Genomic DNA, 17,474 nt, shown 5'->3' with positions numbered 1-17,474 from the left:
GAAAAAGAAACAAATTCATGTTCTCTGTCACAAATTGCAATCTAAGAGCTTTACTGCTTTATATCAGATTTAACAACCGAGGAACAAGAGAAAAAGCATGACCTTGCCTGTGTACAGGAAAGGTCTATACCATTTAACACAAATACTGGCAAATGCTGAGTCCAAAACACAAATTAAGAAGTTAATCTTTATATGGGAAATTCCACTGCCATTTTTCACTTGGTTTGTTCTCTAAAGTGTTTACAGAGCCATTACTTAGGTTTAGCATGTAAAGATTTACTGTCACAAAATTGGGTATTTGTCTTACAACAGGAATAACAAAAAACACTCACTCTTTTTAAAGGCTACTGCCTGAACGAAATTATGATATTAAAGGAATTAACAAATGTAATAAATCATTTCTAAATGTCCACATGGCATAATAATACCTTTATTTTAAGTACATGATACCAAGAAACAAATATTAAATTAATTTACAGGAGGTTAGTACATGCTCTGCTTCCTTATCCAAAAAATCATATGACAAGAGTCTCTCAGTTTAGTTATTCAAATACTACTTATTATTTCCTCTGGTCACATGGGGTTGGTTATCTACAATTAAGTGCAACTTGCAAAGTACATCTATAGAAAAATTTCTTATGTTCTCTTAAGATGCCATTTTTCTTTGAAAAAAAAAGTTACCAAACCCCAGCATACCAATATAAACCAGGTGTGTTTTAGCACAGACGACTACAATAAATAGTTCTTTGCATACACTTCAACATTCTTGTCTGACCAAATTATAGATGATTCCATCTGTTTTAAAAGGCAACATGGTGCTTGTGAAGACTTTTCTTGGTCAAAATTATTATCCAGCAGCACAGATGGTTTGTAAGCTTGAGGTTTTTTGTTTGTGTATGAAAGAAGCACTTCACAGAGTCAGGAAAATTTCCTGCATCTGGCTTCAACATAGCATCCAGGATGATTTAGCCTTGCCCACAGAGAGCAGCAGTAGATTTCACAATGCCAGTGTATAAAGTTCATCCTTAAAACAAGATCAAAGAACCAGCAAGCTCACTCCTGCCTAGTGAGATTTTTTTTAATTGGGCTGCATTTCACTGTGAGGGTGGTGAGACACTGGCACAGATTGCCCAGGGACATTGTGGATGCCCCAACCCCAACAGTGTTCAAAGCCAGGTTGGATAAGGCCTTGAGCAACCTGGTCTGGTGGGAGGTGTCCCTGTCCATGGCTGGGGGATTGGGACTAGCTGATCTTTAAGGTCCATTCCAACCCCTTAACACTGTATGAGTTCATGATTCTATGATTAGGATGGAATTAAGACCATTAATGACTAAAAGATGAGCTGTATGTGCAGCCAACTGATTGGTCAGCCTGGCTCCTTTGTCTAGATGGTATGTCCCAGCTGAAAACATTCAGTCCTACAGAATTTTCATTACAAACATAATTTTCAATGATGCAAGCATTTCTCCTTAATATTTATTCGTAGTTGTTTAAGAAGTATTGTTTGTATACATCGAAAGTGTTTAATTTCACAAACTTAATAATCACAGAATCTTTTAGCTTGGAAATGACCTCTTAAGATCGTTGAGTCATACTACTACTTTTCCTTAATATATTTTTCTCAATTGTTTTCTGTCTGGGAACTGTCCACATGTACTTTTATATGAAAATTAATCTATTGTCTTTAGTCTTTCCTCATGCAGTCATGTGATGGTTGGCAGAAAGTAGCAAGATGAAGTTCTAAGTATTACATTCATTCAATGGATTCACATTGCTACACATAATTATATTATAATTCAATCCATAAAACTCAGAAATCCTGTAGAAGAAACTTTCCTGATAAATTCCTTAGGTTCTGGGCTTTGAAGTCTGTGATAACTTTTCGACAGTTTAGAAGCATTTTTTCAGTGACAAAAATATATGGCCTGCTGCAACCACGGCTGACTATGAACTAGTGCTATATAGTTACCCTAATAACAAAAGCTGAGTTTTGGAAACATACACATGAATTTTAATGAGCTGTCATATAAATGTGCCTGTGCAACCTCCTCTGTGTATTAGACAGATTCAGTTCATTCTCCATTATACTGCAATCAACAGGGATCAAGAGTTCTGTTTCCTAAGTTTAATTGGTTATGCTGTAAATTTAGCTTCCATACATTAGTAAGAAATCACAGACTCCTCACCAGATACAAAAAAGAGTATTATACTTGATTGTGCAATACAGTCAATTATGTGTTACTCTTTTTATAAGCATCCGAAGTCAACTGGTTCTACTAGTTTTCTCCTATTAGTTTTAATTGTTTATTATACAGTAAAACAAATGTAGCATTATGAAACCCTCTGCATCACCTTTTTTTCACAGAGATTTTCTTTGTTCTTTCTTTTCACTAAAATAGCACATACCTAGCAGAGTTCTAACCAGCAAGAGGAAACCTTAAGGTCATCAGCTCCACTCTTCTCCCAAGATATGTATCTTATGAATAGTGAACATACTACACTCCTTAATAAATTTTCATATAGTAATGTTGTTTCTGAATCAGCACATTAATACCCCTTTCCCAACATGTTTCTCCAAATTCTACACATGTACTAAGTTTATTCCAATCTCTTCCTTAAAATGGCACAATGAACTCATAGGGGAGAGTGATGAGAAGCTGGCCTCTCTGCAACAGAGGTGCTGTCATGAGTTCCCAGTCATGTGTTATATGGCAAAAAGGATGCTTGCAACTGAATAACCAACATATGGGCAAGGTGAAAACAGCCCTTTTGTTTTCTTCCATGAATTCTGTATTAAGTATATAACATGCAGAGTGATTGCTACACATACTGGATATTTATATATTACTTTTACAGTGTTTTTAGAATCTTTTACATAACAACTCCTCTTACAAGGAACTGAATCTTTGTCAAAGAATAGCTCCACTTATAATATTTTATGACAACAAAAGAATTGAGTTTATACTCAAGACTTCACACACCTCTGCTAGCATGAAGAAAAGAAAAAACTGTAAAGATTCCTAACAGCTTGCAAAACAACAATCCTTCAGCAATGAGAAGATGACGGGAAAAGACCTGTTGATCTTTTGGACCCCTCAGATACCTCTTATTATTATTATCCATTTTGTAGGGAAACAATTAACAAGGGTATTGTGTGAGTTCTTTACATATGACAAATGACTATATGTGAACAACCTATTGACTTGATTCCTTTGTACATACAATATCCAGCAGCACAATAATTGTTGTAGTTCATTTTCAATACATCTCTCAGAACACCTTATGTAAGTTAATGAAACCCCCTCCCATTCTTTATACATTTTATATACTAACAGAGAAAATGTCCTTTTTTTGTATGCAATATATTTCATATTTAAAAATTTGTATTCTTATTTCATGAATAAATTGGTGGGTGGGAGGAATTGTTTTATACCCCTGATATGATCCCCCAAATCTGTATTTGTACCAATGCCTTCGATTTCAGGAATGTAGATTCTGAAATGCAGGTTATTGAACTTACTTATATGTCCAGATCTTTTCCTCCCCATAACAAACTTGTATTTGCTACCCAAACCAAAAACACCTGCTTACCTCTGGGTGGAAATTTCATATTCCACATATACTTAACTTTCTACCAGTATGGGAAACAGTGAATGTAATCAGGAACAAAAATTTGAACTGTTTATTTGTAAATCACAGAGGTGACATTGCATTTGGCGTGAGACGTCAGCTGCACTTATGACTGAACTCTTCCCTTCTGAGTCTGGAGCACAAATAGATATGACAATGATTTCTGTTGATGGCAAATCCACACTTGACACAGTGGCCTTAAAATCATGCACCATCCAGCAAATGAGTTACGGCTCAAATATTTTGAACATTTTTTTTCCTTATTTTTTTTCCTTAGATTATTTTATTTATAAATACATTACTAAATGTTTGATTCCCTTTCTAAAATGGTTGGCCTTTATTGCTAGATTTAATTCTACTATATATCTTAAGCTGCTTTTAAAACAAATTCAATGTATTGCAGCATTCTAGTGAATGAAAATGAGCAACAAAGTATGCCAGCATTGATTGTAATTGTGAAGTTACGAAGAAGGCTAAGAAAAGAAAAATCAGCTTACCCTGAATTACAGAAACAGTTCCATAGGCCTTGACCATGGCTCCAAAGTAAGCGATTAAATACACGGTTAAAAAGACGGTAGAGATGTAAATTTTCAATGTCTGGGGCTTTCCAGACATGCTGTAGAACTGCACGGACACTTGTCCTAACTATATCCAAAACCTAGGAAAGAGCATTCCAAGTAAATTAAAGACATGCTGCAAAACCAAAACCCAGCTGATGGTGGATGCCCTTGCACACACACAGACAGGTATACCTACACATATGACTGCATACCTATACATTCCTACAGATGTCTATGGTTCATTTCTGTGCATTCATCAGCTAACTTTTATTACATATTCTTTCTGTCAAGAACATTTTGTAAAGTCAAATAAAAAGATTTTCTTTTATTACAGAAAAGTTCATTTCTATTTTTTCAGAGTTCAATACTAGCTCATTCAAATGACTGAAAGAGTAAAAAGAAACAAAATGGACACAATTACAGACTAGAAGCAAAATTAACAACCCAAATATTGTATATCTCCTTTTCCCACTCCCTTGTAAAATACCATCTATTTTATAAAGAACTAAAATGTCCTGAAAAACTACAGACTGCCTTGGTTTGATGTCTGTTGAAGCTCAGCGTTACCCAGGGTCAAACCATATTAGTGTACCTGGCAGGAGACAGTGTAGTGAAATCAGTAGGTAAGAAAATTATCAGCAAGACGTCTAAAATAGGAACATTTACAGACACACCACGGATTTATTACATACAGACTACATTTAAATGCAAGAGCATAAAGGCTGAGCTGCATTCAATATAGTGCTAAACAGCTGCACATCCAACTCATTAGTCCTCATGGATACACCTGTGCACATCCCACTGAACTGGGGCATGGAAGGAAGGTGGGACTCATCATGCCTGCTTTTAAATATCTGGGCATTTTCTTAAGTCAGTCCTCTCTGTTCCCTTCATAATCACTGGAGAGAATCAGGCTCCAGAGTGTCTTGGATTCTGTCTATTCAGATACTACCAATAAGTCTGGGAATAGTTTTGCGACCAAAGTAGTATTTAGGCCCCATATTGGCCCTCTAAATAGAAAATCTGTAAAATCTGTCCTACAAAAAAACCTACGGTGTATGTAACCTATTAACAAAGAAGTCAGTTAAATCAATTAAATTTCCTTTGAAGGAAACACCCTCTCTGCCTCTTCTGCATAACAGCATCTTCCAAAAACCAATCAGACTCAAGTGGGTGGTAAACAGATGAAGGTACTTGCTGATTTGGTGTAAGATTTTCTAAATTAGAAGGTACAATTCTTCCCTTGGAAACTTTCAGGTATGTATGACAAACTGATTCACATGGTGAATCCTGGCTCTCAAAAGGTGGAAGACATTTAGTAGAACAGTAAAGTATGGAAGCACGGTGTGGAATTGCAATTTTTAGGTGCTGCATAACAAACTGATGTTTATAAATAGTCTGGCAGTGAAGGAAATAATGCTTAAATAAACAAAATGCTTGCAATAGCACAAGGAAGCTGTGTAGTATGCCTAATGGGCAGAAAATCTATAGATACCTAATAATGAGAGCCTTAATGAAATACATTTTTCCATATTATTTAAAATGTTATTTAATATGTTATTTCCACATTATTTCCATCTTTTCGAAGACCTGGGATTAGTCTGCATGCACAGGTTTTGCACTAATTCCCTGCACATAATAACCCAAAGTAAATACAATACTGTCCTCTCTGTTGGGAATCTTTATGAATGCAGGTGTCTAACACACTAAAACCCACACCCATGGCCTCCTCCTCCCAAAGAGTGAGATAGAAAGAGTAAGATATTAAAACCTAAGGGTGCTGATCTCTTTTAGTGACAGCAGGAGCTAAACCCAGGTTTTGGACTGCCCCATGCCTGTAGAACAGGCCCAGACTTTCAGACACTTCCTTAGCAGCATTACCCTTTTGTCTTCATGCTTTGCAAGCACTTTTTCAAATGTCTCGCTGTCCAAGGCTTTCCCACACACACGGCGAGTATCTGTGGTCATACACATCCATCTGAACCACCTCAGTCCCTCAATCACGTAAGGATCAGCCACACATTTCTCTGCAATGTTACACTGACTAATAGTCTCTCCCGGTGTGAAAAAGAACAATTCCACCCTGTATAGACTCACTCGTCTGAAAGACATAAGCTAAGAACAACAATGCCAGTGTAGAGCTTTTTCTTTTACTGTAGTACCTGGAGTTGAAGAAAACTAAGAACTAAACATTTTAGAGCAAGCCACAGGCTGCCAGGTACTCTGGAAAAAACTTCTTTCCTGCTGTTTTTACTGTGATGATATTGCCAATATGCCAGAGCAGGAAATGTGCCAGTTAATTGTCCTTAATTTGCAAACATGGCAAAAAAAAATCATCCATTTAAGAAAAAAAGACAAGGCATTGCACAAGTGCTGGAACTTCATGAAACCTAAATCTTCATTTTTCTAAGTTAATTTCCCTAGCTTGCCTTCATCTTTCTGTTTAATTTACATCATTTACTTTAACAAAACAAATTATCTAAGTGTAACAGAACAAGATGTTATGAAAGGGCATATTCAAAACACTCTGGTAACCATCAAAACACTTTTAAAGAAATTATGTAAAGTGATGCAACATGAAGGAGTCCTAACTCCTCCCATACAAAAACCTTTCTTGAAAGTCTTCGAGGTTAAATTTCTTTTTAACATGAATTTATTTAATTGCTTTACTCTCAGCTTGCTTGTGAATGCCTCCTGTACTCATGCTGTAATGACAGAATATTACACACTAAGAATCTGAGCCTAAGTTTAATTTTTCTACATCATGTTGAATAATTGTTAAGCAAATACAGCTGTCAGGGATGAACACAGTGAAATCTAGTACATTGCCCAGGTATTTTCTTCTTGTCTGTTAGAATTTCCCAGTAAGTGAGTGAAGGGGACTGAGACTCTGTTTTGTATTTCACAAAGTTGCGAAAGGTACCTTTGAGACAGATTCCTTACTTGCATAAATATTCTCCACCTTACTCACTTCTCCTTCACCCACCTCATTGGAATATAAAACATACTTCTTTCAAATCAACAAAAGACATTTGGCAGTCTTCAGCTGCAATGTCATTGTCAAAGTTAATCCGTTTTTATAAACTACCCTTCTAAGAATAACTATCTGATTGCTTGAAGGGATTGAGGTTAAAAGCAGTTTAAAAAAAAGGCAAATCATTTCCAGTGCAAGCAAAGATGAAGGGCTCACCAGTGCTTCAGGAATTATAAGTCTCTTAAAGTCGTAAAAGATGTCCTCACAAGAAGAGCAAAAAGTCCACACTTTTGATTGTGCAGTTTTTGCAAGTAACAACCTGGCACATCAATCCTTATCATCCTGACTTTGTACATGTGCCCTTGGTTTAACATGACTGCCAGTCAAATAAAGGGCAGAACCACCCTCTATTGGAGGCTTTCTGAAATAATGCTTCGAGGAGAAAATTCTTTGCTTGGTAGGCCCATTTTTTATTCAACATGATCTGTTCTAATACTGTGGGTTAAATACTCGAACATCCAAGTGCAGTATCACTACTTCTAATGGAGTTTTAATATGCCTGGTCTGAAACTGCTGACTGGTGTAGCCCTTACCAATCAAATCTGCTGAGTGAACACACTTCACAGAATGTTTGCTAAAACTTAGGTATTTAAACACTAGTCATTTATTTGTTTGCTTTTCTTTCAGCAGACTAATTTTTTGAGAAATTGACTTTTAAATTACAATCCAGAACAATCATGCTTCTCCAAACATAGAGCAACATAATTTCCTACAATAGAATTAATGCATATCTATGTTAGTATCAATAACCAGTATTTTGGCATCTCAAGTCACTTCGAGCTACTGCTAAACACCAGTAGAAACACTGCTATGCATCTGCTTTCGATGACCTTACAAAAATGAAATATGTCACTTACTTTTCGTTGCTTTGCTGAATCCAGTTTTACCAACCAATAGGATGACACTTTTGTTTTATGATACTTCCAATTATCCATAATCTGTAGTCATTGTAAAACACAAGATTAAAAATACACATGAAAACAACTGAAAGCTGGTCTTTCATTCATGAGCACTCCTAATGCTTAAAGACGTGAGCATCTTAAAGACCGCCGTGAGAAGTTTTCTCTAAAAGAAATAGCTAAATATTTGCAAATGTGTGTGGGGCAACATTTGCAAAGATCTATGTGATGCTTCAGTTCAATCCTACCCTCTTTTCTACCTGATTCTGACAATCATACACTACAAAGCAGTTAGAGAGTTGTCTTGACTGACTCAGCTCTGATTTCTTGAGAGTAGCAAGTTCAATAATGCATAACTGCTGATCTATTTAAATAGTGAGGGGTTTTGCTGCATAAGGGACATTAGACATACCTGGAAATCATCCTTTCTATAAATAATCATATATGAACTGCAACACTCTCCTTTCACAAAATCTAAGTGCTACCAAAATAGCTCAAGCTGTGAACATACATTTTTATTCTCATTTTGTTATTTTATCATTCTATTCTACTCCAGACCTTCAACAAGTTCTGGCTCACCAGCAACCAATATACCAGGACTCATTTTCCTCCGTATGAATTATTTCCCATCAGGAACTGGCTGTGGCCAGACCAATTTTAAGAGTTCTGCCATAGGAAGGTGCGTGTCCCACCAGGCTGGCGCCGTGTGAGGAAGCACCGCCAGATGGAGCACTCGCAGCCCCTCGCACAGAACTGCTCACGGGCATCAGAGACAACATTCAATGAAGCATTTTAGTGCTGCTTCTGAGATGTCCAATCTGCTGGCTGTGAATGCTACCTTCCAGCATCACCCAAACCAACCATCATTACAGAAGAACTCCTTTCCACTCCAGTGTAACTGCAGAGATTACTAGAGACATAATCAACATTCTGAAAGCTCACAGAGCTCAGGACATTTCTGGCCAGATAATAAATCAGATAAATTTTAACACACCATGGACTGTGCTCACTACATCAGAACACAGGTGTTAATTTGAATCCTTTCATTTTTCTTCTAAACTGGTAAGAGAACTTCTGTCTTCATTTTCTTCTTTTCCATCCTGTTAGCTTCTTTGCATTAAATACTTACAAGGTATTCAGATACCACATAATTTCTTCTTACATATATTAAGTATTGGGGTTTAATTGGCCTTTAGTTGGGCATTGTTTCACATGTCTTTAATACCAAACTACATGGCTCAGGACAATGCTGGATGTGAGAAAGGCTAACTTGGTAGACTACAGGAGCCAAAAAGCATGTGACTGGTGTTCTTTATGACCCTCAATGCTCCATTCTGCCTGCAGCATACCATTCTGAGTTCTGTAGTATGCCTGCTTGTGAGCAAGTTAAACAGGTCAGGATCTGTTTTAACAATATCAGATGAAATATGAATTGTAACATTCTTCTCAGCTTACTTAAAAGTTTGAACTTCCTCTACAATGAAAAACTGAATTTTCCTAACCCTCCTGCGTATTTCTCATATATTTTATAAGGACATAGGAATGTTTTCAGTGCTGCTCTTTTAAGGTCAGAAAGTATGCAAAGCTCCAAGCTTTCAAAATCTTTTGAGTTATCCTGAGTTCTGGAAGTTTTAGAGCCACAGGAGCTAATGAATCATAGATCAAGCTTTTTACTTTCCTTCATTTCAGTAGCCTAAACAGTGTCTAGACTGTTCTTCTTTCTTATTTATAGATACTTACATCTTCTATAATTAATTCAGATTCTTCATTTGTTTTTCCTGGGAACTTGATTCTCAAGTCATTGATAAGGAGAAGAGTCTCTTTTGTCAAAGCAATTTCTTGCTCTTTTGTTTTCTGTTGCAGCAAAGACTCACTCTAAAATCCAACACGAAGCAGAGGAAAACATTTCAAGTGTGCCATTAAATCACTTTACAAAGATGTTTGCTTGACAAAAAAAATTCTAAGTAGAGTGACATAAAATATATTATTAAAGTGCACAGACATATTATCTAATACAGAACTAATATATATCACTTACGTTAATGCATCACCATTACTTACTGTTGCCAAGAAATCCAAGAAAAACAGTTTGAAATAGAATAAACAAACACATATTCCATATTTATGGTGCCCACAATTTAAAGAATAAATTTGAAACTGAGATCTCAGACTTTGACTTTATACTCAACATAATGAAAAATATTATTAGTCATAAAAAAGCATCCTTTCAGTTCCTCACTTCAACAATTTAACATAAACTGGCAACATATCACAGGGCCAAGATTTCAGGAAGCATTAAAAAGGACACTTTCCTTCTACTTTAGTCATTAAGGGGTCTGACAGTGTCTTCAGTTGTCCAGAGTTTTGTTTAAAATATCAGTGCTTTTTACACCAACACTAATCTGAACCCCTACAGTGCTTGCAGAAGAACATCCCTGGAGGGTTTAGGGGGTCTTCCTTAAAACATGACACACTAGTTAGAAGTATTTCTGATCCTCTTTCTTTACTTTCACATACTTTTGTATTTTCACATTTGCAAGACCAAGTCAGCTTAATTTTAATGTTTTTCAAGAGTGAAATCCAGAATTTTTAGGCACTTCCAACCTTCGTATCTTGTAACAACTACAATACTTAAGGATATTTTTATTTGAGTGATAAATATTTTCAAGCACAAAAAAATACTTTGCTATTTGATACATGTTAATGTGGCTGAAATAATAAGATAGCAAATATTTTCAAACCCACTTTTGTTTATAATTCCTATAAGAGTATGTCTGTAATTCCCAACTGTAAGTGATTTAAATTTTGTTTCCCTAGCTTTAAAACATTTGGATATCAGCAGACTCCAAAAATGGCAGTGTACTGCTCTTTTCTTGCCCAAAGGATAGCTAAACTACCACTTTATCATGCACAAATGATTTCTTCTTAGTAAGTCACAGTTTATCAATTTTAATGTTATTCTAGCAGTAATATATATTACATTATTCTTAGTTGCAAAAATAATTATGAACAGAGTTCCATTCAGAATACAGTGCTAAATTATGAGTAGTTCTTATCCATTCTGTAAGTAATTTTATTCACATCATTTTTAGGAAGCATGACCTAAGCTCTATCACCCAATGTAATTGTTCTGCACATCAAGATCATTTCTGTGGTGGAGCTTTCTCAATGAAAAAGAGAGTATGCTTTCTTACTAATGTTAATTTAAGCCAGTAGCCCATTTTTAACGTCAGATGGTAAGAGACTGCTTTTAATCTTTCAGTAATTTGTATTTGATATAAAGTTAATGTGAATAGAAAAATCTATACTAGCATTGTCTCATTAAACTCTCATAGTACATTGTGATGATAAAAGGGTACTTTTTAAACTTGAGATAGCTAATGCGATAAAAAATACCTTTAACACGTTGTTGTGAAGACACAATCTTAATGTCTTTCCAATTCTATTAGCTGACTTTAAAGATGGAAAACCATGTTAAGGAGTATTTCACAAGATGTCAGCACACAATTTTAAAAGGATCCTTTTTCATCATTTAGACAAAGCCTCACAGGCAAAACAGACAATGAGCGTTCTACCGGATAAAAATGATGATTAGAGATAGTAAATACTATGAAGCAAGTTAATTAGCATTACAAAAGGATTTCTCACAACCAAAGCTCACCACAATACAGAGAGGATGCAAATATGGGTTAAAAGTACAATTTGTTTTGCCCCATCTCCACACAAATTATTTGGGTGATGAAATATATAGGTCAGGCATCAAAGCATGAATGGAAACACTCTGGCACCAGCACGCAGTGCAATCCTGAATGAGGCTGGGCATTGATCCCTGCAAACGCTGCCTAGGGATAAGTACATATGGGGTCCATCATAGAAACACAAAAGAAGAAATGCCTGGACTATGAAGGAGATACCAAAGAGGAAGACAATCTGCTAACAAAATGAAAAAATGTACATGGTTCAGAAGTACATTGTGAAAGTACAACTAATCACACAAATTCTAAACAATTAAAAGGGTTTAATCTGGTCTAGTAATTACTTGGGCTAGTTGCTTGCCTGTCTCAAGGAGAGAGTTCAAATGAAAGACACTTTATCTTCATTTAAAAAAAAAAAGAAAATGGCTTCTGAGTCAGTTACTGCAGTGGCAAACTCTGAAGACCACAAGCACTGTATAAATTTTCAGCTGTTCACTTTGGAAGTAGAGCTCTACTGAAGCGATATAGCACACGCAAAATAGTGCAATACAGGTTGAAAATTAATCTCACCTTCTTCTACAACGGACAGCCATACAAAGACTTACTAATGTTTTATTCTGGCACAACGCATTTACCCTTGGATTATACATTGGGTTTGAAATCTGGATGTATTTTTGTCACTGTAAAGATTTTGAAGGTAGGTACAACAGCCTTATTTCAGAACCAGCAGCCCCCAAATAAACCACAGGAAATTTTTAAGAGAGGTAGTGACCCTTTGTATCTTCAAAAGCCTATTTAGGAGTGAAGGTTTCCCCTTCACAAAAGCTCTTAAGATTTCCATTTCCACAAAATGTAACATCTGTACTGCTGCACCAGGAACACTGAAACATGACAGCTGGCACTCACCCTATGTCACATACAGGTCTAGAGATATTATACGCTCGAGTGTCTGTCAAAATAATCTTGACTACAGTACCTCAAGTTTTCCGATGTTGCAAAAATTACTAATGTATTTATTGAGTTTTAGAGAAAAATGGAACACATTTTGCATGCAACTGCTGTGTTAACTCACCCCTGAAGAGTTCATAGTTCCCAAGGTGGGTGTCTGAGAGACTCTGGCTGAAGATGGGCTACGACTTAAAGAGTGAGACCTGTTCACTGAGGATGTTCGCTGCATTTGGAGAGATGCTTTGGCTGAAACAGGGCGCTGCTCAGCTCCCTGGGACTGCATAGTGAGTATTGATATGGAACGAGGGCAGCTCACAGAACGCCTTATTGGACCTGTGGATGATGTGGGGGACGAATATGATGGAGACTTTACATTTTTATTTGAAGGTTTGCAGTTCATTCTACCTGCAGACAAATTAAACGAATGATGTTATTACTTACTATTCTCTTAACACCCATTTTTTAGTCTTTGTAACTAACAACACACATGATCAATGTGTGCATGTATGCACTATATATGTAGAGGTCAGTCATGTCAGATCCCCTAAGAATACAGAATTTACATACTTATAGGAACATTTATTTCTTCCTCATATTCACCTTTAATCACACAGACTCCAATCCACTATAACACGCATGAGATTTATGAAAGGGCATGTGCTCTTTAGGTCAAAAAGTATGTGGCTTCTGTGTGTGGTTTCCTGACTACAATTCAGTTTTCAGCTAAGTAAATGCTGCTATGAAAAATAACATTTTAGAAGTAGCACTACACATGTGCAATTACATTATCAAATTCTTTGAGACAATACACCACTGAAACAAAAAATAACATTGTATCTATTAATTTAGAAAACATTTTAAGGAAACTGAAACAAGTAAACCAGTGCTTAACCCTGTGATACAAAGGTTGATAAATTCTGAAAGACTGAAGAATTTCATATGATTCATCGTCAGTGCCAGACTTGGAAAAGCGATCATTTCATTTACCTGATCGTTCCAAAGATTTGTATTTATTTTCTTCAAGATCATATGACACTTTTTTCTCTTTTTTTTCATTGTGATCTTCCTTTTCAGTTTCTTCTCCCGAATCTGACACACTGCTCCCGCTATCACAGCTACTGTCACTGCTGTGGTTCTTAGGTTTCCTTAAGGAAGGTGCACTTTCTGGCATTGAACACAAGGGCTAAAGAAAAAAAAAGCAAAAACACCCAAGAAATTGAATTGAATCCCAAAGAAACAGCCAACTATCACACTAGATCCTTGATTCAGGCAGGTTCAGGCAGGAATTGCACAGCTACAAAGCCTCCCAAATGATATTGGAAGTTTGTCCTAAATTTTAGAATAATTGCTTAAATATTTCATTAAATTCACTCCACAGTAAGTATAATCTTTCTCACATGAAGAGCAGCATAATATAGTAAGGACAGGGGGGGACAGGGGGGAGTTGTTTTTTGTATGAATCACACTACCAAAATACTGAATTATGGCTTGAAATCATAAATCAATTGATACAGAATACCATTTACAATTAGTTCAGGTTACTCACTGATATTTGCAATAACTGAAGCTACAGCTTAACAATGATCAACATGAAGTGGAAAAATATATCAGGGAACTTTGGCTGTTTTACTTCTAAAAAGAAAGTGATTAATCCTGCAGAGAGCAGAAACCAAAGAATACAGCAAGCTGTGCTGGGGGTTCTTGGTGCCTCATATGCACATGGGATTCAGTGTCATTAGCTAATTAATCCTGTGCTATTACCAAGGATACTGCAAGACAAAAACCAAAAAGGTGGAGACAGAGAAACTGATCCAAGAAGAGAAACTACAAATGAAAATTTTTCATCTTCCATCTACCATCAGTCAGACACAAAAAATGCAGTATCTTCCATTACATCTGTTCTCCTAAGTAGGCTTATGTGGTCACCTTTTTTTCCTACACACTTTCTTTCCAGTAACTCTCAGCTGTAAGAAGCTATGCTGATGGCCTCATCTGCCTAATGGATTGCAATTAAAGCTCAGATTTAAAAAAAAAATTAATATTATCATTTCTGAACATACTTTAAGTCAAAGTGAAATAGAAGAACTCTCAGGAAGAATTTAAATTTTCCTAATGTCTTATCATAACATAATGCAGCTAGATTTATTATGAGGGTAACAGGAAAAAGCCCCAAAACCTCCTGTTGCCACAAGACACACTTCGTAACTAAATAGATGCTACCTGAAGTTCTGCTTCAGACAAGGAAGGGAAGGGATTTCTGCCACTAACTAGAAGTATGTTTGTGCAATCCCAAGCTGTTAGACCACATAAGGAGAAGTTAGAGGAGAATATTGCATTGAGGAGAGCCCTGATCATTGCTGTTACACAAAGAATATGTTGATACATATCTGCCTGCCAAAGGGATAAAAGTAAGGTGCCTCAACACATATCACTTTCTTAAAAATAGCTGTCCTAATCATGAAAGGCTGTGTATGATGGAGACATATTGATCAGACATTCCTGAGGAGTTACACAAGGTGTAACAAATATTTTCAATCACAACCCACAGGGGCTTTAAGTAGATCTTATTCCATTTATTGTACACATGTTCCTCACACATCCTACAGTAAACAATATCAATTAATGAAGAAGAATAAAAAGAAAGATCAAAGAAATTACAAAAAGCAGTACTGACAAATAATAGCTAGATCTGGGTAAAACTGACGTCTTAAAGTAAGAGCTATCTGCTTAGCAAGTCTAATCACTGTGACTTCCCCTTATGCTAACCGAATTTTTCTGTGATTAAACTCATCTGATCTTATACCAAAAGAACTAAAATTAAAATTAATTTCTCATTTTCTCTACCATATCTGTTATTTTAGTTCCGTAGTCCTGCACACACGGGTAACCCTGACAGTGTGTAGGTGTCAGGAGCCCTCTAGAGGCTACAAATAAACCGGACATTTCCAGAATGAGTTTCTCCATCTACACAAAACTCAGTGATATTTTAAGTGCAGGAAAAAATGCCTTCATTCTGTGCAATTCTTGATTTCTTTTTTTCCTACACTGAATTCCTGATCATGCTGAAATTCCTAGCAAATATGGAATAGTTGTTACATGCAAAGCTTATTTATACACACACAGCCCTGTACCTCTCCTATGTATAGATATGTATGTGTAAATGTGTATGTTTATACATGTTTCTATGTATGGAGGAGGATGAGGAGAAAAATGCCTCTCTCTCCTAACTATTCCAGTTGTTTTCTGAGTCCTGACTGGCTTTTTTTTCCAAGGAAGAGTGCAACCCAAGGCAGTGCATCTGACCTCCTAAGAGTAGCTTCTGCCAGCAGAGCAGCCACTGAATTTTAAGAGGGGACAGATTTCATGATCTTCTCAAAAAACCTCTCATGTTGGGTTACATGACATGAAAAGTACCAGTCATGTGGTTAATTTTTTTTCTTTTAGATCCTGCCATAGTTCTGTATTTGTAGGATTTTATGGTTACAAGATGGGGTTTACAGCTGGATTATTCTCCTACCTGACAGACTGACGGGCAGTCAGTAGTAAGTTCTACTGCCTGCCTCACTCACTGGATTTCTATATAGATATTAATTAAATTAATTAAATCCTTATTATTGGTCATATCCACCTTAATCCTTACAGGAAAGAGGTGATGCTCTTTTGGTAAAAGATACAAGGACCACCTGCATGGGCACCTGTATTTCAATGGGAGCACACTGGACATTATGCAACCAGGAAAATCTCTGGTTACATGGCTTCACTGTAGGCAAGGTTTAAATGATTGAGAAATACATCAGGACCATAAAAAAGATGCAGGAATAGGAATCCTACATAGCATGAAGTGTGCACAGTGCAAGGAAAAGAAATAGTCTCCCTGGATAAGCTAGTTTCATTGTTTTCTGGTTTGATTTCATCAATTTTAGGGGGAAAAAAAATAGGAAATTTTGGTCATAAGCAATTTTTTCTTTCTGCTGTAAGTGCAAACAATATTGTACCATTAAGGAAGCTGTAAGCTACACAACCCATTTGCCTGCTATAAAAGAAGACCACGGCATATAGTCTCATTCATTAATTAATCAAAATTCCTCTTAAAACTAATTGAGAGAGGTTTCTAAACTTGGGCTTAGTACCCTATTAATGTTTAATTAAATGTTACAGCCTCCAGCCTGGGAATGCCTTCTGAGCAAGGAGTGTATAGGTAGAATAGATCAAGTCAGTGTGCATACAGGCAACGAGATAGATGCTCTCTGAGGGTTGCTGGGAAAAGACAGGCTTCTGGAAAAAGGGAAAAATGTGACTGAGATGTTAAACTTGAATTAACTGACCCCATTTTAAAGAACTGAAAACAAAACTTCAAGGAAAAGAATCGCTGTAAGAATGTGGAGTAAGTGTACCGCTAGGGTGGACTGGGTTTTTTTTCTTGTTTAAATGAATCCACCACTGTTAAAGCACAAGCTCACAAAATCCCCATATTTGTAATGAGGTCCCTGCAAATCTATCTTAATACCAGATTGGGCATGTAGATCCTCTTTCCAGAATGCACGCCTGTAATAAGATGTAGCTCTTTGGATTCTTGCACGTATCTAAAGTATCTCTTCAAGCTCAGAACAATTGTCAGCATTCATTTCGTACAGAAATCCACAGATTTGTACACCACGTCATCAGAAACATAAAATGCGTAAAAAAATTTACATGCATCCATAAACA

General features: G+C 36.4%; 1 protein-coding gene across 9 annotated transcripts in view; it reads right to left on the bottom strand.

The window, feature by feature from the left end:
* Positions 1-17,474, bottom strand: part of TTLL7 (tubulin tyrosine ligase like 7) — a 65,185-nt gene that overhangs the window by 5,300 nt on the left and 42,411 nt on the right. For 8 of the 9 annotated variants that reach the window (XR_006016468.1, XM_042030356.1, XM_042030352.1 and 5 more), the window contains 6 exons: positions 13,755-13,950; positions 12,892-13,172; positions 11,521-11,577; positions 9,865-9,999; positions 8,083-8,163; positions 4,129-4,289 (listed from right to left, as the gene is read on the bottom strand). Coding sequence is in view for 8 of the 9 variants with exons in the window: in XM_042030356.1 (XP_041886290.1) it covers positions 4,129-4,289; positions 8,083-8,163; positions 9,865-9,999; positions 11,521-11,577; positions 12,892-13,172; positions 13,755-13,950 (911 nt within the window). In the remaining variant the exon portion in view is untranslated. The remainder of the gene's footprint in view (positions 1-4,128; positions 4,290-8,082; positions 8,164-9,864; positions 10,000-11,520; positions 11,578-12,891; positions 13,173-13,754; positions 13,951-17,474) is intronic. The other variant, XM_042030357.1, reaches the window with a different exon arrangement.

Source organism: Corvus kubaryi, unplaced genomic scaffold, assembly GCF_017639235.1.
Source record: "Corvus kubaryi isolate FWS band 111438036 unplaced genomic scaffold, C.kubaryi_AGA036_p1.0 37334, whole genome shotgun sequence".
Lineage (NCBI taxonomy): Eukaryota > Metazoa > Chordata > Aves > Passeriformes > Corvidae > Corvus > Corvus kubaryi.
This window is presented reverse-complemented; position numbering and strand designations above follow the sequence as displayed.